Source organism: Asterias amurensis, chromosome 3 (assembly GCF_032118995.1).
Source record: "Asterias amurensis chromosome 3, ASM3211899v1".
NCBI classification, from domain to species: Eukaryota; Metazoa; Echinodermata; class Asteroidea; order Forcipulatida; family Asteriidae; genus Asterias; species Asterias amurensis.
Genome location: NC_092650.1, coordinates 2801466 through 2821808, shown reverse-complemented (window position 1 = coordinate 2821808; position 20343 = coordinate 2801466). Strand labels below are relative to the sequence as shown.

Below are 20343 nucleotides of genomic sequence, written 5' to 3'. Positions count from 1 at the left end.
TGCGAAACCGGGGCAAACCTAGACTTGTGAACAAGTCGTTAAAGTCACCTGGAAATATATATATTTTTTTTCTTTCAAACATAAGAGTATATGCTTACGAACAATAAAACATTTTTTTAGTAATTGTTTGTCACGATTTATATGTTTAAAAAATATATAAAGTTGTTTAGGGGGCTGACTCCGCCTACCCCTTTTGTGACGTCAATCGAGGCAGACTTTGCCTGCAATGCGTATAGTAAACACACGTGCAAAGTATAGTACGTCCAAGTCGTGAGTTGGTACATTTCAAAAAGTGTTTTTTTTCTGCATTCAGCAGCAATAAACCTGGTCGGCAATTGCCGGAAAAAAATGTACTTTGCAATTGTGTATTCTACGCATTACAGGCAAAGTCTGCCTCGATTGACGTCACGAACAGCGCCCTCTCGGGTCGGGGTCTACTCATAAAAATTTGTAACATAAATAACATAAGAACTGATTTTTTTTTTAAACCTTAGTTAACTGTTTATTCACATTCCACTCATCAAAACACATATATAAGTGACAAAAGCTTTATTTTGAAAAAATACCACTTCCAGGTGACTTTAAATGTCTGTCGCGGTGATAGCGTTCCGACTCTCCCCGCGATTCCCGCGGTATCGTACTACTGCTGTCACGATTACGGTCCCATTTAATGGAAAGTAGAAGTCTGCAACCAGCAGTTCGCGCGAGAGCAGTGATCTCGCCACCATCGCATTAACTCGACTATCTCACCGCGTGGAACCATTAACGACTTGTCCACACGTCTAAGGCAAAACCGTTCTCCCACCGATATGCTGTGTGCAATTGGACTTGTTTACGCGCGTTGCACAACACACGGGACCTCCAGCAGCACGTCCCAACCATCCGTAAAACATCCGTTAAGGATCTGCATACGTTTCTAGTAATGACTGTGGAAATTATTGGCAATGAAAAATTCATTGGCAACAGAAGTACAGCATGCAGCTTTGCAGAGTAGGCATATAACGCAATTTTTGAGAAATTTCACTTCAAAATACTGCGGCGGTTGGAAAAAAAAATCATAATTTTTTATTATACTGGACACTTTTGGTTACTGGGCACTATTGGTCTAAGATCAGTCTTCTCACTTGGTCGGTGTATCTCAACATACACACAAAATAACAAGCTTTTGAAAGTTTGAACTCAACTGGAGGTCGAAGTTGCGAGATAATAATGGAAGGATGAGTTGTGTGCCAAGTAAGTTTTTTACGCTAGTGAATTATTTTGAGTAATACCAAATGGTGTCCACTTCCTACCAAAGACACATGGCTGACAGTTAACAAGAATTGCACCTTGTGAACAGGAATTAAAAAAGCTCTTTAAAGTTAAAAGTTTTTAAATATGGAATTTATCCTGTATAAAGATCGTGAAATGAATAATAAATAAATAAATAAACAAAAATAAATAATATATATTCACTTTTAAGTTTACTTAATTCAAAAGTTGCCATGGGACCATGAAAGGACTTGTGGTCGGACATAAATATGTCGACCTCTGTCCTCCATCCATTCCCAAAACGTGCATTTCCTGACAGGAAACAAGGTCAGGGAGCACACATGTTGCCACCTTGACCCCGGGGTTAGACTGCCTCAGTCTGAACTCATGAGACTAATCCATCAGTTCTCATGGGTTGTATAACTTTCATATGCGAAGAGGGAGCTCTGCAGGGAGAGTAATTAGGACATGTTCCACACCAACACCCACAACCTACTTTTGAGTCTTGACATAATACAAGTACGATTTTATATCAAATCATAATCACTCCTGGTGTACGGACATGGTTATATTCAGAACCAGTTTACCAGCACCAAAATGCTTGTTGTCCGAAAGATCATGTTCGGTTGTTTACTTCTTGGGGTTGTTTGTACGTTGATTTGTATGAGAGTTCTGCATTTACGTGAAGCTGTGGTAATTGGAAGGACTGTGACGGTCTCTTCGAACTCACTCCGATCCGAGGGAGTGTTGACAGGTACGTATAACCTGTTGCCATAAAGTTGATCAGTGGGTGTATACCTTTCTAGGCATAGCCGCCTACTGTCAAACCACGAAGGAATTATTTTCATGGTCAATTTGTTTGCCCATCTGGAAGTGTCGAGGCCGAGTGATTAAAGCCATTATACACTTTCGGAACAGAACAAAAAAAATAAAAGTTCACAGATTTACAAATAACTTACAGGGTTTATAGAAGGTATATGGTGAAATATTTCTCTTGAAATATTGTTCCATGAAAAGCTTTATAAAACAATTATCAATTCTCGACAACGAGAATTACGGATTTATAGTAAACACGTGTCATGACACGGCGAAACGTGCGGAAACAAGGGTGGGTTTTCCCGTTATTTTCTTCTGACTCCGATGACCGACTGGGCCTAAATTTTCACAGGTTTGTTATTTTATAAATAAGTTGTGATACAAGAAGTGTGGGCCTTTGGACAATACTGTTTACCGAAAGTGTACAATGGCTTCAAGAGCACCGAATTCAAATTCTGGCGTTTCTGAGCAGAGTGTGGGTTCGAGTCCCAGTCCTGACATCTTGTGTCCTTTTAAGCAAGACACCTAACTACTGCTTTGTCCTTCGGACGGGACGTAAAGCCGTTGGTCCTGTATGTTGTGTAACGCACGAAGAACCCAGTGCACTTATCGAAGAGAGAAGGGGTTCGCCCCGGTGCTCCTGGCTGTTGCTGCTGTATGCACCGTATCACCTTGTGAACATTACATGGTGTTATGTAAAAGGACTAGGTCTCATAAAACCAATAGTCCCAAACTTACAGGAACGTCCTTTTATTGGTTTATATAAGGTGCTATATAAAAGCCGACGTTCGTTTTTGAGAAGAGGTGAACCTATTTTGGAGATGCAATTTTAAAATTCTCCCTTCTTTTCATATCACCAAGTATCGGGACCTTCTCATAATGGTTCAAAATCATATAATATTTGGGTCCACTTATTGAAACCCCATAGAGGTTCGTTGTCGAGAACAGGCGAACATAAATATGGGACTCTTAAAGACAGTGGACACTATTGTTAATTGTCAAAGACCAGTCTTCTCATTTGCTGTATCTCAACATAATGCACAAAATAACAAACCTGTAAAAATTTGAGCTCAATGGCCGTCGAAGTTGCGAGAATATAATGAAAGAAAAAACACCCTGATCACACGAAGTTGTGTGCTTCCAGATGCTTAGATTTCATGACCTGAAATTCCAGATTCGTGGAAAATTACTTACTTCTTGAAAACTACGTTACTTCATCAGAGGAAGCCAATTCTCACAATGTTTTATAGTATAAACCTCTCCCCATTACTCGTCACCAAGTAAGTTTTTATGCTAATAATTGCTTTGAGTAATTACCAATAGTGTCCACGGCCATTAAATTGTGCATTCTGTAAATACTTCATATCATGAGATGTAATTTCATTAAGATGCAATTTCATTATTTTCCTTCTTCTCCTTAAATTATCACCAAGTATCGGGACCTTCAAAATCTGACAACAGATGAACCTACAGCACTTTTCAAGTGTGTGCAGATTCAATACTTCATTTGCTTATGGAGGTACAATTGACATTGTTAACATTTCCTTCTTTTTCAAACATTATCACCAAGAATCAGGACTTACTCAAGTGGTTAAGAATCCTCACCAAAAGCCGGAAAATGCTTGCCCGGAGTTACAAAACATTCCAAATCTCGGTAAGTTTGTTTTGTTTTATCGTTAGCGGGTTCAGTAGTGACCAATACATGTTCCCTACCCTTTACTCGGACCAGGGCCCAGTTTCATCGAGCTGCTAAGCACAAAAATTTGTTTAGCATGACATTTCTTCTTTGATAAAAACAGGATTATCAACCAAAATTTCCATTTGTTGCATTGCTTGTTATACTGGTATTTAGCTGTGCAAAATCACGTGCAAATTTTTGGTTGGTAATTCTGTTTTTGTCAAGGCAAAAATGTCCTGTTACTAAATCTTTGTGCTTAGCAGCTCTTCGAAATTGGGCCCAGGTGGGCGGTTTGGGTGAGGGGGGGGGGCTCATTTTTTAATCTGAAAAATGATTATCCCTTTAATTACAATCCGTTTGATTAACTTTTTTAATCGACAGCTATCGTGCAAGAAAAATCCAAACTTATTATTACTATTATTATTATTTTTAGTTTATTTTTTATTCAGCATCCAAACAGTGCAAGAACCAATAACGGGATGGATAAAAACGTTTAACATAACAGTAAAACAGTAAAATGTAACAATAGTGATAGGAAACAAACAAAACACAAAACACCACGCACAAGGCAAGAGGTATAAAACCCTAAAATAAAAACAGAAAGAAATCGAGCAAGACCCAAATCAAGGACAATGAGTGACAAAAATGTTCACGATAAGTGACCGCGTATTAGTACACAGCAAGAGAGTTTTTAAATTTATATGGTGGCAATACGCTTCCTTAGAGCAGTCACCCCCCTTCAAGATCCCCAATAATTAACTAATATCATTCTATTTCTAATTAATCACAAGAGAGCGACAGGGAAATGGACTTATCAACAACAATCGAAGTGGATGAAGTTGAACACTTCGTGTTCGGCAATCGCCTTCAAGAGATTCGAGATTCGGTATCGATGGGAAATAAACTTCTAAAAGAAGGAGACATCGGTGGTGACAAGTACAGCAACCATACACTTGGGAGGTTAGCGTCTCTTGGTGTTCAACATGGCGGTTATACTTACATACCAGGGGGTATTTATCGACCTGCAAAATGCAGATCAAGGTGGAGGGTAAGACACTTTCCTCTTCAAGTTAAATTGGAAGCTATTGTTAATTTCGCAATTATTGGAATCATTTTCAATTATTGGGTTAAGAATCTCCGTGGGATAGATTCCTGATGACACCGATATTCGGAGCCAAAAAAGTTTGTTTCGATTGGCCGCAGTCTCAAACTGTTGAGGGTTTTTGTTTTAAACCTATTTAAAAAAGCAGAACTGATTTCGTGATTTGATAATAAACCGTGGATGCATTTTTTTAAAGCAAACTTCTTAGTTTACCAACTAACATCTCAGATATGAATTCGTGCTTGGAGTTTAACTTTTTTTTTTTTTTTTTTACATTAACAGGTAGCTATTGTCGTCCCATTTCGGAATCGCACCGCCCAATTGGCAACATTTCTGCGATACATGGTACCATTCCTTCAAAAGCAGCTACTTGAGTTCGGAATATTTATCGTTAATCAGGTAAACATTGTCTTAAGGTTGTGAAGAGCCTGATTTAGAAAAGACATTTTGACCTCTTTCATTCATCAATACTGAACTGAAGATTTATGGAGCTTTTTAGAAGTAATTATTTTTCCATATAATCTTTTGAAACTCTGTTCGTCCTAAAAAAATAATATTGCCGTAAATTTAAGGATGAATAGTGTCCCGTCCGCCTTGCAAATCAACCGCACGCTACCCGAAGTATTATACTAATATTGACTATCTGTTTTTTAGAAATCGTAATTTTCTCCCATTAAGGGCACTTTACGCCTCTCTTAATACTTATGCATGACGTCAAAATTCTTACCCAAAATGAGGCTATGGGCGCACGTTTCCCATCACTTGCAGTGGCTGCGCCCATCACCTCGTTTTGAGTTAGCATTGTGACGTACCTCATGCATAAATATTAAGAGAGGCGTATTGGCAATTATTCAAAATAATTATTAGCATAAAACCTTACTTGGTAACTAATAATGGGGAGAGGTTGATGGAGAGAGTATAAAACATTGTGAGAAACGGCTCCCTCTGAAGTAACATAGTTTTCGAGAAAGAAGTAATTTTCCACACATTTGATTTCGTTACCTCAAGTTTAGAATTTGAGGTCTCGAAATCAAGCATCTGACAGTACACAACTTCGTGTGACAAGGGTGTTTTTCTTTCATTATTATCTCGCAACTTCGACGACCAATTGAGCTCAAATTTTCAAAGGTTTGTTAATTTTATGCATATGTTGAGATACACCAAGTGAGAAGACTGGTCTTTGACAATTACCAATAGTGTCCTGTGTCTTTAAATTTTAGAATTCAATGTCGGCCAAACTGAGAATTGTCCGAGAAGAGATTTTGTTTTATTTTCTATAATTTTCTATAATTGAACAAAACTGCTTGTACCCCGTCCGCGATATAAGTTCTCAAGAGAACACAAACTACCTGGTAAGTAGATGGTGCTACCGCAAACTATACCTCACCATGCAATGCCTCAAATCAAATAAAGAATTGTGTTGTTGTTTTTGTTGTTGTTGTTGTTGTTGTTGTTGTTTTTTTTTAAAGGAGAATGATCTACTGTTCAATCGTGGGATGTTGATGAACATCGGATTTCTTGAGTCCCAACATTTCTCTTATTGGGACTGCTATGTTTTCCACGATGTCGATCAAATACCTCAAAGCGAATTCAATCCTTATGGATGCATCAACATGCCTCGACACTTTGTATCGGGTGCTGACAATCGAAATTACAGGTAAAACAATTTCTCTAATAGGTTTCATACTATGGGTGCGTTCGTTTAGCTTCCCCGGGTCGGCCCCGGTGTGTGGCGTATTTGTTTTTCCAGGATGAACGTGTGCAGATAATTACCCACGTTCGTCCTGGAAAAAAAACCGCCACACACCGGGGTCGACCCAGGGAAGCTAAACGAACGCACCCTATGACTATTGCGTTCATCCGCCATTTTGTGTGTCCTCATAGCTTGATCTTGCATTATAACGACTTCTCTTGGTGTGGTGAGTTTAGTATTCAGTCAATTCATCAACAAACAACAACGATGAAAAAGGGCAGATGTTGTGAATTATTGCCAGCCCATGGAGGCCACAAAACAATTATTCAGCGAGTTGTGTATTGCGGCCATTTACAAAGATGAATATTGAAGCTACACCTTTTTTTTCCTATGTATTTTGCAGTCTACCATACTCGTCGTATTTTGGCGGGGTGGTTGGTTTCAAATCAGCCCAATTCCGACTGATAAATGGATTAAGTAACGTCTACTGGGGGTGGTGTTGTGAAGACGATGACCTGGGTCAAAGGTTAAATACTGCTCAGCTCAGAACGAATCGTTACAGCGGTCAGACAGGTCACTACAAAGCTATTACAAAGAATCATTTCAGATCATCCAACCACTCAGCAGGAGAAAGCGAAAAGTAAGTCATTCATTTCATTTATCTTATGACAGAAAGAAGTAAACTTAAAGGGACCTGACACGTTTGGTAATAACGTTTGGTAATAAAATATATATATTCATAAAACAAATACTTAACGAGCAACGCGACGACGAGGAGCTTGTGGGTAGTATACAACATTGTGAGCAACGGCTCCCTCTGAAGTAACGTAGTTTTTGAGAAAGAGGTAATATCTCACTCAAAGATAAACCAGACTTCAGATTTCTAATTCTTTCCTTTTTTTCTTCTTCTTTGTTCAGTCGAGAAAATCTTAGAAAAAGCCGTCGTCGCTTCAAAACAGACGGTTTGAACAGCATCCGGTACAGTAAACCACACATTGAGTTACATACCTTATATACCAACATATCAGTAGACATAAGACGTCTATAGCTAAAGGCAATGGACACTACTGGTAAGTTCTCAAAACAATTGTTATCATAAAAACTTACTTGGTATTCGAGCAATGGAGAGCTGTTTATAGTATAAAACATTGTGAGAAACGGCTCCCTCTGACGTAGAGTAGTTTTTAAGAAAGAAGTACATTTCTCACTTAAATATTTAAAAACTTAAATTTGACGCCATTTCATCATGCATCTGAAGAAAGCACATTAATTTCTGCAGCAAGATGTTTTTTCTTTCTTTATTCTCTTGCAACCGTGACCAATTGAGTCAGCATATTCACAGGTTTGTTATCCTATGCATATGTTGAGATACACCAAGTGAAAATACTCTCATTGACAATTACCAAAGGTGTCCACGCCTTTAAGCTGAGTTTACGTTACTTTGTGTATTCGACTTGTTTTTAACTTGGTCATTGTTCAGTTTTGAAAAAAAATCTAGACTTTTGGATACCTGAGTATAAACCTTTATCACGGTGTGGCCATCTTGATTTTACTCCGTTCCAAGTCATTGTAACCAAATTGAGGCTGGACGAAATAATAGTCTGGTGCCATGCGAAATTAATGTTAGCATTCATTACTGTTGTTGGAAACATGGAACATGACCAAGATGGTGACAGTGTGGTAAAGGTCTATTAGGGCCTTGTCACACGAAGTAACTTGTACGGGCAACTTGAAGGCAACCAGGTTCTGTAGTGCATGCTGCATTGGCCACTTTGATAGCGCATGAGTCATTTTTCAAACAATGTCTTTCAATCCCCAATGAAAAGAAGGGATTCAAAAAAGTGAATGGATTCTGTTCTTGTAGATTGCCTGGAACTGGTTGCCTGTAAATTGCGAGGTGGGTGACCCTTTAAAGACACTGGACACTATTGGTAATTGTCAAAGACCAGTCTCCTCACTTAGTGTATCTCTCAACATATGCATAAAATAACAAACCTGTGAAAATTTGAACTCAATTGGTCGTCGAAGTTGCGATATAATAATGGAAGAAAAAAAGAGCCTTGTCACACGAAGTTGTGTGCTTTTAGATTCTTGATTTCGTCTCGAAATCAAATTCAAATATTTTTTTTTTACCAAGTAAGTTTTTACTTAGCGGCTAACAATTATTTTGAGTAATTACCAATCGTGTCCAGTGCCTTTAAGCTACACGCACCATGTTTTTTGTCTATTTTTGTTTTCTTCGTGCTCAAATACCTACTTTGTTTCAAATCCTACCAAAATAGGTTTTAAGAAAATTTACCTAAACTTAACAATGTCACTGAAATTAAAATGTCAAAATAATCACCGTGCACAGTTCTTGAGAACTGTTTTTGAAAACAAAATATGCTGTGTAAATATATATACCTACAAAAATACATTTTATGTCACAATTAAATAATAAAATTACACCACGCTTTAAAAGTATTACACAAAACAAAAAGTGTGAGAAATAAATAATTTGAACAACAGTTTACGACTTGTCCCCGGAAGGGTAATATTAATTCCATTTTGATGGAATTTCTACTCAGACGTAATTATTTTTAGCTGGCCTCGCAAGTGTTCGTCTCATAATATTAAAGGAACATAACAAAATTGTTTTTTTTACTAACAAAACAATTGCTGGCAGTGTAAGTACTTTATGTAATATACATAAACTGACAAACCTGTAGAAGTTTGAGATCGATCGGCCATCTGGGTCACGAGAAAATAGTGAAAAACTGATTACAAATTTTGCATTACATATCGATGCCGAGAAAAGTAATAAATAAAACTCTCACTGAGCAATAAACTCCTAACGCGAAAGTAGATTAATTTACTTCTCATCAAATATGACATTTCGGACAGAATATTTCAAGGGATGTTTTCTGTTTGGCGGAAACACTCTATTTGATTTAGATGGATGATCATCAGTTAGTAGAAAGATATTCTTTCCTCAGTTCCTCCCCTTGTCACATTGGTGGTGCCACTTTGGGGCATACACACTGCCTACATTATTTCGGGTGAGTTTATTGTTTAAACTACTGTACGTTGTGATGTGTCTATCTCACTCTGCATTATAATAATGATCTAAAAGTGGTAACTTCTTATGACAGAACAGTTCTTTTCAGAACTGAGAAGTCTCCCGAACACCCGAACAATTTACTTCGCGGTTGTAGAATAAAGCAAGACAGTTCTATATAGAACAAACTCTACCTGGCAAGTAGATACACACATGGTGTCACCGCAAACCAAATTTATATTCTTATGACTCAAGTTGGATACTTCTTAAAGGAACATGTTACACGAGGTAACATTTGCAGGCAACGTTGAGGGAAACAAATGCAGTGCATGCTACAGGACCACTGTGGTAGCACACGAGTCAGCTTACGATCCACAAAGAAAAAAAATAGCGTTCTTGTAGCAAGAAGGGTGTTATGCCTCCCTAGTGGAAAGTAGTTTTGCATTTTAGTCTTTGAATGTCTTGTATTTTGTAATTAGACTTAAATAAATATTTTTACATTTCGTAATGTTTTTCTTTAACTTTATAAAATAGTATATATATTTTCTTATGCTCTGTCATTTTAAACGCAATTCAGCCTCTGGCTGCCCTGTTTGATTGTTTTTTTTTAATAAACCAATAATAGTATAAAAAAAATGGGCATACCTTTTCTTCTTGGAGATTGCCTGGAGCTGGTTGCCCGTAAATTGCCTCGTGAGACATGGGATGGGCATTGGTCATGATCTCAAAGTTGTTACTTCTTATTACAGGCATATCTCAATCGGAATTTGTCATAATCTCAAAGTGGTAACTTCTTATACCTCTATGTTTTGCAATGTCTGTTCTCAGCTTAAGAGATCAGCTTGCTTACGTAATAGTCGTTCAAACTGTCAGCCTAGCAAACCTGATGAGGCGCAGTAAAAGAATTTAAGGAATTTAAAACGGTTCACACAATGCACCGCAACACCTCATTATTTGGTTTGCCGCAACACCCTAGCCGTATATAAATCTACTCCCCGGTAGTAGAATATATAGCAATACAGTTCTCTAAAGAACAAACTCTACCTGTAATAGATGTTAAATTTGCATCGGGGATAAAGAATATTAATTTTGGTTTTTACCCATACACCGATGTGTGTTTAGCACTGTATACGCAGTACTTTCCCGAGTCCTGTGAAAAATCAGGGCAACCTCGGTAGTTTAGTTGGTATAAAGAGACTGCTCTAGAATTGCAAGGGTCATGGGTTCGAATCCCACCCGAGTAACATGCCTGCATGTGATATTTTTTTACAGGACTCGGGAAAGTACTGAGTATACAGTGCTAACACACATCGGTGTATGGGTAAAAACCAAAATTAATAAACTCTACCTGGCAAGTTCTCAGTAACTACTCCCTGGGCGGAAGGTATAGAAAATCGGACTAAAAATGGGACTACTATAGCTTAAAGAGGATCGTTATTCATCTTTTGGGTGTAGTCGTTTGTGAGCGACACTCTTGAGACTCTTTGCAACCCATGTTGGGTGGCAAATCAAGGTTTATTCTGACTTTGGCTGAAGATTGACTACGTCTTAGCGGTTTCTTGTAGGTATTCGTCTAAAATTGCAAAAGGGTTGGGATAATAAAAGTCACTGCGTATTATTGTTGAAAATGAATCTGTCTATGCTATTTCTCACATCTCTAACTGCATTTTTTATGATCTCAAAGTGGTTACTTCTACATCTCTATCTGCATTTGTCATGATTTGTAACTTTCTATATCTCTATCTGCATTTGTCATGATTTGTAACTTTCTATATCTCTATCTGCATAGTAGCCATCTCAAACTTTTTCTTTGGTTCCTTCACAACAACTTGAAACACAGAACTGTTGGATGAAGTAAGTGAAAGTACATCCGCATCTTTCTGCATCAGTGTAGCCTCTTGACTTATACCAGCGGGCTTGATATCTCCAATATAAATCCGCTCCTTGTTGAAGTACACCGACGCTGAGATGTCGCCAGCGGGCGACACAGTCCGTCTGAGATACAACGGGTTATCATCCGCCCTGTTCGAGGGTCCGGCGTTTGCGTCTCGTTCAGTCTGGCTCCGGTCTCGGCGATACGGATCGGTCCCGTTGACTTCTCGTGCTCGACGGGGTCTTCGGCATATTTTAAAGAAATCTCGTCTGTAACGAGAACTCGAGAGGAAATACACGAGAGGGTTCATCGCGCATGACGATTTGGCGAAGAGTGTTGGGAGTAGAGAGGCCGCCAGACTGAGTTGGACGTCGCTGTTGATTGAGACAACCCAGAGGCATAGTATTGTGTATGGAGTCCAGGCTATCACAAAACTCATTGTCGACAGAAAACACATCTGCAGGAGATAATACACACAATTGACAAGAGTTATTAAATAAACAAATCACTGGTTGTATATGATTAAATTCTGCAACAAAATTGGAAATGTAAAAAATAGTCACTGCAGTATCAAACGAAATGTCTAGGACCAATTTCACAAAACTGTCAAGCTAAACAAATTGCCAACCAAAGGTAGTGAGGTGACTGGTTTGCGGTAATACCACGTGAAGACCTCTCTTTAGAAGTGTGGTACCAGTAGTTAACAACCCAACGTTTCGATCAGTATGCTCTGATCGTCTTCAGGAGAAGAACAAAAAACAAGTAGAGAAACAACCTAACGATGTTATGCTTGTTGCGGTATTTTGATTGCTGAATCCTGTTTTATCAAATTAATTTGATCCGTGTTTGTGATCAGCAAATGTTGTAATATCTTTCTTTCTAGCCTTTTAAAGACACTGGACACTATTGGTAATTGTCAAAGACCAGTCTTTTCACTTGGTGTATCTCTACATATGCATAACATAACAAACCTGTTAAAATTTCAGCTCAATCGGTCAATCAGTCATCAACCTCTTCCCATATACCAAGTAAGTTTTTATGCTCAAAATTATTTTGAGTAATTACCAATTGTGTCCACTGCCTTTAAAGCATATTTTCGGAGCTACCCCCTCAAATCTCTGTCAGTGTGGCAGCCCACAAACCATAAGCCACATCATTTATGACAGCCCTGACTTCAGACCACCAAAAGGTGAGCAGGGACTTAGGGACCTCGACGAGGATACCATCAAGTAGCTTGAAATCACTCAAAGGCAGTGGACACTATTGGTAATTACTCAAAATAATTTTTAGCATAAACCTTACCTGGTGACGAGTAATGGGGACAGGTTGTTAGTATAAAACATAGTGAGAAACGGCTCCCTCTGAAGTGACGTAGTTTCCGAGAAAGAAGTAATTTTCCACGAATTTGATTTCGAGACCTCAAGTTTAAAATTTGAGGTCTCGAAATCAAGCATCTGAAAGCACACAACTTCGTGTGACAAGGGTGTTTTTTTCTTTCATAGTTATCTCACAACTCCGACGACCAATCGAGCTCAAATTTTCACAGGTTTATTATTTTATGCATATGTTGAGATACAGCAAGTGAGAAGACTGGTCTTTGACAATTACCAATAGTGTCAACTGTCTTTAACTACCAATTCTACTTTGTTCAATTTTCACCGTGGTCCAGAGAATCAAACGAAAGAAGAAGAATAAAGCATATGTTTTCATTCCACTGCAAAGCGTCTTCACCAATTTTAAGTTTCACCCTATCTTGCCCTTTTCTGTTTGCCAAGCAATGCCCCTATAATGTACTTTGTTCATCTCTCCACCTTCTGTTGTCTCCCTGTTTTGTATATCCATACCCAATAGTCCATGAAATCTGATTTGATAAAATCTGGACATCAGCGATCATGTCAAAAATTGAGATGAAATAAATGAATATCTCACCTTAGTCACATGCATATCTATCTTCTTTTCCTTCTTATGTATCTGTAGAAACACTGCCATACCTTTATCTCTCTCATCTCTCCGCTCTGGATTTATCTGATTGCTGCGTTTCCCCACCTCGTAGTAACAATAAATCATTATAATAAGAGGCACCACGAATACGCCGAAGACACAAGCCCAATTATAGGTGATGTGAGCGAGACTGCGACCGGTCCAGTCCAGGGAGCAGGAGAGTCGGAACGGCTCGTAGGTGTAGCGGCTCCAACCGAGCAATGGGGATACCGTCCAAAAGAGCGCAAAGGCCCATATGCTAGCGATGATTGTAAAGGTCAATTTGGCGGTCAATTTGTGTTCTAAAAATCAGGAAGAAAGAACAGAACACGTTTGAGAAAATGGTGAATGTGAATTCGTATATATGTAGATGGATTAGACGTCATACGCCTCTCTTAATACTTATGCATGACGTCATAAATCTTACCCAAAATGAGGCCATGGGCGCACGTCACTTGCAGTGGCTGCGCCCATCGCCTCGTTTTGAGTTAGCATTGTGACATACCTCATGCATATTAAGAGAGGCGTATTGGCCGCCGTCTTTGATGAATTGTGCACGCGTGAAGGGCTATCATTGGCTGAGAGGCGTACGCAGCGCGTACACGCGTACACTTTTCCATTGTTTTACATCCAAGATGGTGGTCAATGACGCCTATTCATAAAAAAAACCATGTTAATTTGCTTTTACCTTGACACCGTTGCGTGTAATATCAAGATGTACTCACTACTCTCACGGTTGGTTTCGAACCCACCCCTTTGCATTAAAGGCAGTGGACACTATTGGTTATTGTCAAAGACTAGCCTTCACAGTTGGTGTATCTCAACATATACATAAAATGACAAACCTGTGAAAACTTGAGCTCAATCGGTCATCGAAGTTGCGAGATAATAATGAAAGAAGAAAAAACATTGTCACACAATTGTTGTGTGCGTTCAGATGGTTGATTTCGAGACCTCAAGTTCTAAATCTGAGGTCTCGAAATAAAATTCGTGGAAAATTAGTTCTTTCCCGAAAACTATGGCACTTCAGAAGGAGCCGTTTTTCACAATGTTTTATACCATCAACCTCTCCCCATTTATCGTCACCAAGAAAGGTTTTATGCTAATAACTATTTTGACAATTACCAATAGTGTCCACTGCCTTTAAACAAATTTGCAAAGGTGGAGGAATAGTAACTTTAGTTTTCTTGGCTGTGTATCAGAAGTATATCCCACTGGATGTTTAGATAAACGGACAAACTCTATAATTGATAAACCAATCTCCAAACTGTCACTTGCTTCGTCCTTCGGATGGGACGTATATAAGCTGTTGGTCCCGTGTGTTGTGTAACGCTTGAAAAGAACCTAGTGCACTTATCGAAAAGAGAAGGGTCCGCCCCGGTGTTCCTGGCTGTGGCTGCCAAATGCGCCACAGCGCCTTGTAATTGGGTCTCAGAATTCATAACTTCAATATCCTATCTTTCTGTAAAATATACTAAGCGCCTTAAAAACCTCGTTGGTAGATACGTGCGCTTTCAAAGACCTCGATAATAGTATTATTATTAGTATGGATTGTACGTAGCCCCTAAAGGGACATTCTAAAAATAAAAATAAAAATTATTTAAATTATCTCTTGCGCACGACATAATATCTCGTGCGCACGACATATCTCGTTTTTTTTGTTTTTTTTAATGTCCCTTAGGGGCTCCGTGGGGCTGTGATTCCTCTAATCCAATTTTCTGAAATCATACATGACCTTCAGCAGAAGATTGGCTCATTTTTGTGAACTTATATTATTTTATATTCACTCACTATGAGCCGGTTTGCAGACGTAGATGTACCGGTATACGGCCACAGCTACATGCGATCCAATGGCCGAACAGGAACACGTGTACACGCAAAATGCGTAATAATGACAGCCGCCATCGCCAAACAACCAATAGCCAGCGAAGGCTGATGATGACGTCATAGGGTAGCCAGAGAAGGACACGCCCAGATCGCTGGCTGCCATGTTGACCAATAGGTAGTTGATGGACTTTTTACGGAAGGTATTGAACCGAAGTAAGATGAACAACACGCAGATGTTTCCTATGGTTGCAACGAAACCTAATACAAAAAAAAACAAAACACCAAAAAAAAAAACATTTAAAAGCCCGGTTCATACTTCCTGCGAATGCGAATGCGAAGCGAATTTTGGTGACGCAACAATCGGTACGCGCTCCATTTCTCTTTGTGGCGCAATGAAATTCGCATCGCACGAAGCATTCGCAGGAAGTATGAACCGGGCTTAAGTCAAAAAAATTTTAAGTCTGCGTGCTTGAAGTAGAAGCTAGACCTACTCTAAAAAAAAATGTACCTCGTGTGAAAGGACAAAAATTTTTGTTCTACTGTCCGAGTTCTGGCAAAATCAAACATTGCTAAATTTTACAACCATGCTGAAATTTAGCATGGGACCATAGTTAAATTTGATGTCGTGTGAATAGCACTCAAGCTGAAGTAACTTACCAACTGTTGAGACATAAACGGCAATAAAAATCTCTGCATGACGCGTCGTATTGACGTAGAAGTCACCAATAAGTGGCTGGGGATCCATTCTATCGGTGGGTATTCTCAATTAAAGATAATCTGGAGAAGAAAAATAAACACTTTTAAAGGCAGTGGACACTGTTGGTAATTGTTAAAGACGAGCCTTTACAGTTGGTGTATCTCAACATATACAAAATAACAAACCTGTGAAAATTTGAGCTCAATCGGTCATCGAACTTACTTGCGAGATAATAATGAAAGAAAAAACACCCTTGTCACACGAAGATGTGTGCGTTTAGATGGTTGATTTCGAGACCTCAAATTCTAAATCTGAGGTCTCGAAATCAAATTCGTGGTAAATTACTACTTTCTCGAAAACTATGTCACTTCAGAGGGAGCCGTTTCTCACAATGTTTTGTACCATCAACCTCTCCCCATTACTCGTCACCACGTAAGGTTTTATGCTAATAATTATTTTGAGTAATTACCAATAGTGCCCCACTGCCTTTACAAGGCAAAGGACACTGTTGGTAACCACTCAAAATAATTTATAGCATAAAATCTTTTTTGGTAACGAGTAATGGATCGAAAGCTGTTGATAGTATAAAACATTGTGAGGAACGGCTTCCTCTGAAGTAACGTAGTTTTTTAGAAAGAAGTAATTTTACACGAATTTGATTTCGATACCTCAGATTTAAAATCTACGTTAGCGTAAAAGTAATAAGATACTTATGGTGCCAGTGAATTTAACACGCCAACTTGAAATGAAAGTTTTAAATCAGTAAACAAATAAATAATAAAAAAAACTGTCGTTTTTTTCTCTATTGGAGATTTTAGAAAAATATAATCAACTTTTTAATTCAAATTCAAAATTTGTAGGAAAACAAATAACTGAATAAGATAAGAATGGGTCTCATAATTATTCAACATGATGATATGAACGTTAAAGGCACTGGTTGCGACGTTTCTAACAGTATACTCCGCCCGTCTTCAGGAGAAAAAAGTTTGTTGACAGACGCTACAGAAGATGCGTGACTGCCGATGAAAACAACAAGTGCTATAAATACTCGCCTATTAACCTTTTGGCTGAAATCAATGTATTGTGCGGAGTGAGAGTCTTGCCATGTTCGGTCACTATAGAGAGACTTTATATAAATAATTAGGATGGTAATGCAATTATCCAACATAAGCCTCATGGCACGTGATGAATACATTTTATGCAGGCAAAAAATGGCCATCTGACTAAATCAGATTTAACGTTGTGAACTTTTCAACCTTTAGGCCTATACTTTTCCGCTGCGTTAATACCTGAACATCAGATTGAAAGTTTTGTGAAAATGCATTTGTTTCCACTTTTCTGCTCTTTGGCTACCATAAACGCATCATCTGTTCCTACATAAACAGGGCCAAATTTCATAGCTCTGCTTAACGATTAGCAAATTTCCGTGCTTACTGTAGCAGAAAAATTTGCTAAAGTGCACGCGTATTTCACAGGTTAGCAGAACAATTGGGCGGCCATTAAGCCTATTGTGCGTTTACCATGGATTTGTGACGCCATTTATTTTCGTGCGGCATAGCACCGGAAGGTTAGCATGCTGTTTCGTTACAGTTAGCATCGTTATGAAATGCAAATCACACAGTAAGCACAAAATCGGCAGCTAAGTAGCGCTATGAAATTGGGCCCAGGTTCTACCGCAATTTGGGTGTGATCCTGCGGCAGGCTTCTGACTGGCACCCCAAAACAAAGACATTTCTTGACAAAATAGGGAGACTACCAACATAGGGGTGGATAACTCAGTTGGTAGATAGAGCGCCGGCACGTTAATCCAGTGGTCGTTGGTTCGAGCCCACTCTATTGTCAATTGTTTCCTTTTTCAACTCCCAAATCATCATTAACAATTTACACTGTCAGTTTCCTTTGGTTTATAATTGGATGCGTTCGATTAGCTTCCCCGGGTCGACCCCGGTAGACTCATCCGGGTGGCGTATTTTTTTCCAGGACGAACGTGGGTAGATAATTACTCCCACGTTCGTCATGAAAAAGTCGCCAGTGACGTCAGTGCACTTGGGGGAACTTGGGGAACACTTAGGCTGGCCCAAGGTGCACTGACGTCACCACGAGAAGGGTGCGTATTTTTTTCCCAGGAAGAACGTGGGTAATTGTCTACCCACGTTAGTCCTGGGAAAAAAACCAGTACGTCACCCGGATGACCACACTGGGGTCGACCCGGGGAAGCTAATCGAACGCACCAATTTAAATACCTTATGAAACAGAAAAGCAGATTCAACGTTTTCGACCTGTTGATTTTCTCATTTTCTGCAGCCACAGCACAGTGTGAGTCAACAACATCAGGTGCTTGGTTGTGTGTTGTTCAAATGTAAGTTTTCAGATCCAGTTTGTACTATAAGGCCTAAAATAACAAACTTGAGCTGAATCGGTCGTCGAAGTTGCGAGAAAACAATGAAAGAAAAAACACCCTTGTCACACGAAGTTGTGTGCTTTCAGATGCTTGATTTCGAGACCTCAAATTCTAAATCTGAGGTCTCGAAATCAAATTCGTGGAAAATTACTTCTTTCTCGAAAACTACTTCACTTCAGAGGAAGCCATTTCTCACAAACCACCAATCTCTCCCCATTACTCGTTACCAAGTAAGGTTTTATGCTAATAATTATTTTGAGTAATTACCAATAGTGTCCACCGCCTCTAAGCAGCTCTATGAAATTGGCCCGCTGGTGCGCGTGTATTTTCTGCTCGCACTCCAAATCTGTGGAACTTATTAACATCACATCTTCGCCATGCAACAGTCTCTTCAACAATTCAAGAAACTACGTATATACGACTCATTTATACAGAAATACTTGACTGCGTATATTTCACTTTACACTTTTGACTTCTTTGTTGCATCTTCTGTAGACGCTCTGTTACCTTAGGGAAAAGGCGCCTCATATAAATGATGATATCCTATGTATAGGTGTATTATGGGTGCGTTCGTTTAGCTTCCCTGGGTCGACCCCGGTGTGTGGCGGTTTTATCTTCCAGCAGGACGAACGTGGGTGATTATCTGCACACGTTTGTCCTGGGGAAAAAACCCGTCACACACCGGGGTCGACCCAGGGAAGCTAAACGAACGCACCCACAAAGAAAGAAAGCCACGTACCTTACCGCATTGGTATCTCCTTTAGCAGCCACAATGTTCATTCAGCTACACTCTCAGTGCCCTTTCTGTGTCTAGTCAACATAGCTATGCCACATCTGATGACTATCCCGTGCGCTTTGCAACACGTGAGCTGTATGCTTATTAATAGGTGAGTGTCAAAGACTTGCGCACATGTATAACTGAAGCCTCATCTATCTACAAGATACCTTGGGGTTGTTTTATAATAAATAAAGTTGAGAACAGCACAAAAAGGCCCTGATTAAGGTGGTGTTGCGGAGATGTTGTTTTCCTTACGTCACACTATATTGAAGGCAACCGCTTGCACGCAGCTGGCAAACATTGGCTCGGTAATTAGGGATTAATGCCAGCTAATGAATTCAGTGGCCATGGTGGTTTTGGGAGGGCCAGTTTTATAAGGTGGCATTTCATTAAGGGTTTATCATCCAGCGTGTACTAATTATTACGAGTCCATAGTTCGCAGAAGTTTCGGAAACAATATCCAAGATTTGCAAAGTCTATTCGTTAAGGCTTTTACTTGTGGTTATTCCCTTAAACCGGCAGCGCCTGTTCAGAACAGCCTGCAAACTAGGTTATAAGTTTATACAATGATGTCTTCTCTTAATCCAGTTTATGATAATGTATACACCGTTTATGAAGAGAAAAAAAATGTACACAAACATTAACGTTAACTCACCGTGCCCAGTATCGAACACCAAATGTCCTCAATTAAATTTAAGCATCGTTTATTGACGTTTATAATTTTGTTTGCTTATTGGTGTCTGTTTGTTTGTAGTTTTTGTTAGTTGTATGGGGTGTTTGTTTGTGTGTTCGTTCGTTTTTTTTTATGTTGTTGTTATTTTTGGGAGCGACGGTGTATTTGTTTTCGTTTGTTCGTTTGTTGTTAGGGGTGTCTGTTTGTTTGTTTGTTTGTTTGTTTGTTTGTTTGTTTGTTTTTTTGTTTTTTGATTGTTTGTTTGTTTGTTTTTTGTTTGTTTGTTTGTTTGTTTGTTTGATTGTTTGTTTGTTTGTTTGTTTGTTTGTTTGTTTGTTTGTTTGTTTGTTTGTTTGTTTGTTTGTTTGTTTGTTTGTTTGTTTGTTTGTTTGTTTGTTTGTTGAGGTGTGCGTGTGTTCAAGCAACAGGCCCTTATTTTTGTATAAATATATATAAAAGATCACGGTAAAAATACCCAATTATTCTTTAACCAACCTAGCAAGTTACATCACGAGCACTGTTGAGCAGTTTCTTATT

General features: G+C 39.0%; 2 protein-coding genes across 2 annotated transcripts; one reads left to right on the top strand and one right to left on the bottom strand.

The window, feature by feature from the left end:
• Positions 1–1717: 1717 nt before the first annotated feature.
• On the top strand, positions 1718–10140 carry LOC139934816 (beta-1,4-galactosyltransferase 4-like). Its single transcript, XM_071929219.1, has 7 exons — positions 1718–2005; positions 3638–3721; positions 4537–4793; positions 5130–5246; positions 6317–6504; positions 6944–7180; positions 7459–10140. The coding sequence occupies exons 1-7, from the start codon at positions 1849–1851 to the stop codon at positions 7586–7588; spliced, it is 1170 nt and encodes a 389-aa protein (XP_071785320.1). The 5' UTR covers positions 1718–1848; the 3' UTR covers positions 7589–10140.
• Positions 10141–11222: 1082 nt separating this feature from the next.
• On the bottom strand, positions 11223–16002 carry LOC139935108 (visual pigment-like receptor peropsin). Its single transcript, XM_071929569.1, has 4 exons — positions 15915–16002; positions 15222–15515; positions 13380–13732; positions 11223–11907 (listed from the first exon to the last, which is right to left on the bottom strand). Exons 1-4 carry the CDS (start codon positions 16000–16002, stop codon positions 11347–11349), a joined length of 1296 nt encoding a protein of 431 aa, XP_071785670.1. The 3' UTR covers positions 11223–11346.
• Between the last annotated feature and the right edge of the window lie 4341 nt (positions 16003–20343).

What these genes read in the sequence shown, in the direction of transcription:
- LOC139934816 (XM_071929219.1), top strand. Translation starts at nt 1,849, where the DNA reads ATGCTTGTTGTCCGAAAGATCATGTTCGGTTGTTTACTTCTTGGGGTT. An exon ending in ACAAAACATTCCAAATCTCG is followed by an intron (nt 3,722 to 4,536) that starts GTAAGTTTGTTT and finishes ATTAATCACAAG; the next exon opens with AGAGCGACAGGGAAATGGAC. An exon ending in AATGCAGATCAAGGTGGAGG is followed by an intron (nt 4,794 to 5,129) that starts GTAAGACACTTT and finishes TTACATTAACAG; the next exon opens with GTAGCTATTGTCGTCCCATT.
- LOC139935108 (XM_071929569.1), bottom strand. Translation starts at nt 16,002, where the DNA reads ATGGATCCCCAGCCACTTATTGGTGACTTCTACGTCAATACGACGCGT. An exon ending in CGTTTATGTCTCAACAGTTG is followed by an intron (nt 15,516 to 15,914) that starts GTAAGTTACTTC and finishes TTTTTGTATTAG; the next exon opens with GTTTCGTTGCAACCATAGGA. An exon ending in TAGATATGCATGTGACTAAG is followed by an intron (nt 11,908 to 13,379) that starts GTGAGATATTCA and finishes TATCTCCTGCAG; the next exon opens with ATGTGTTTTCTGTCGACAAT.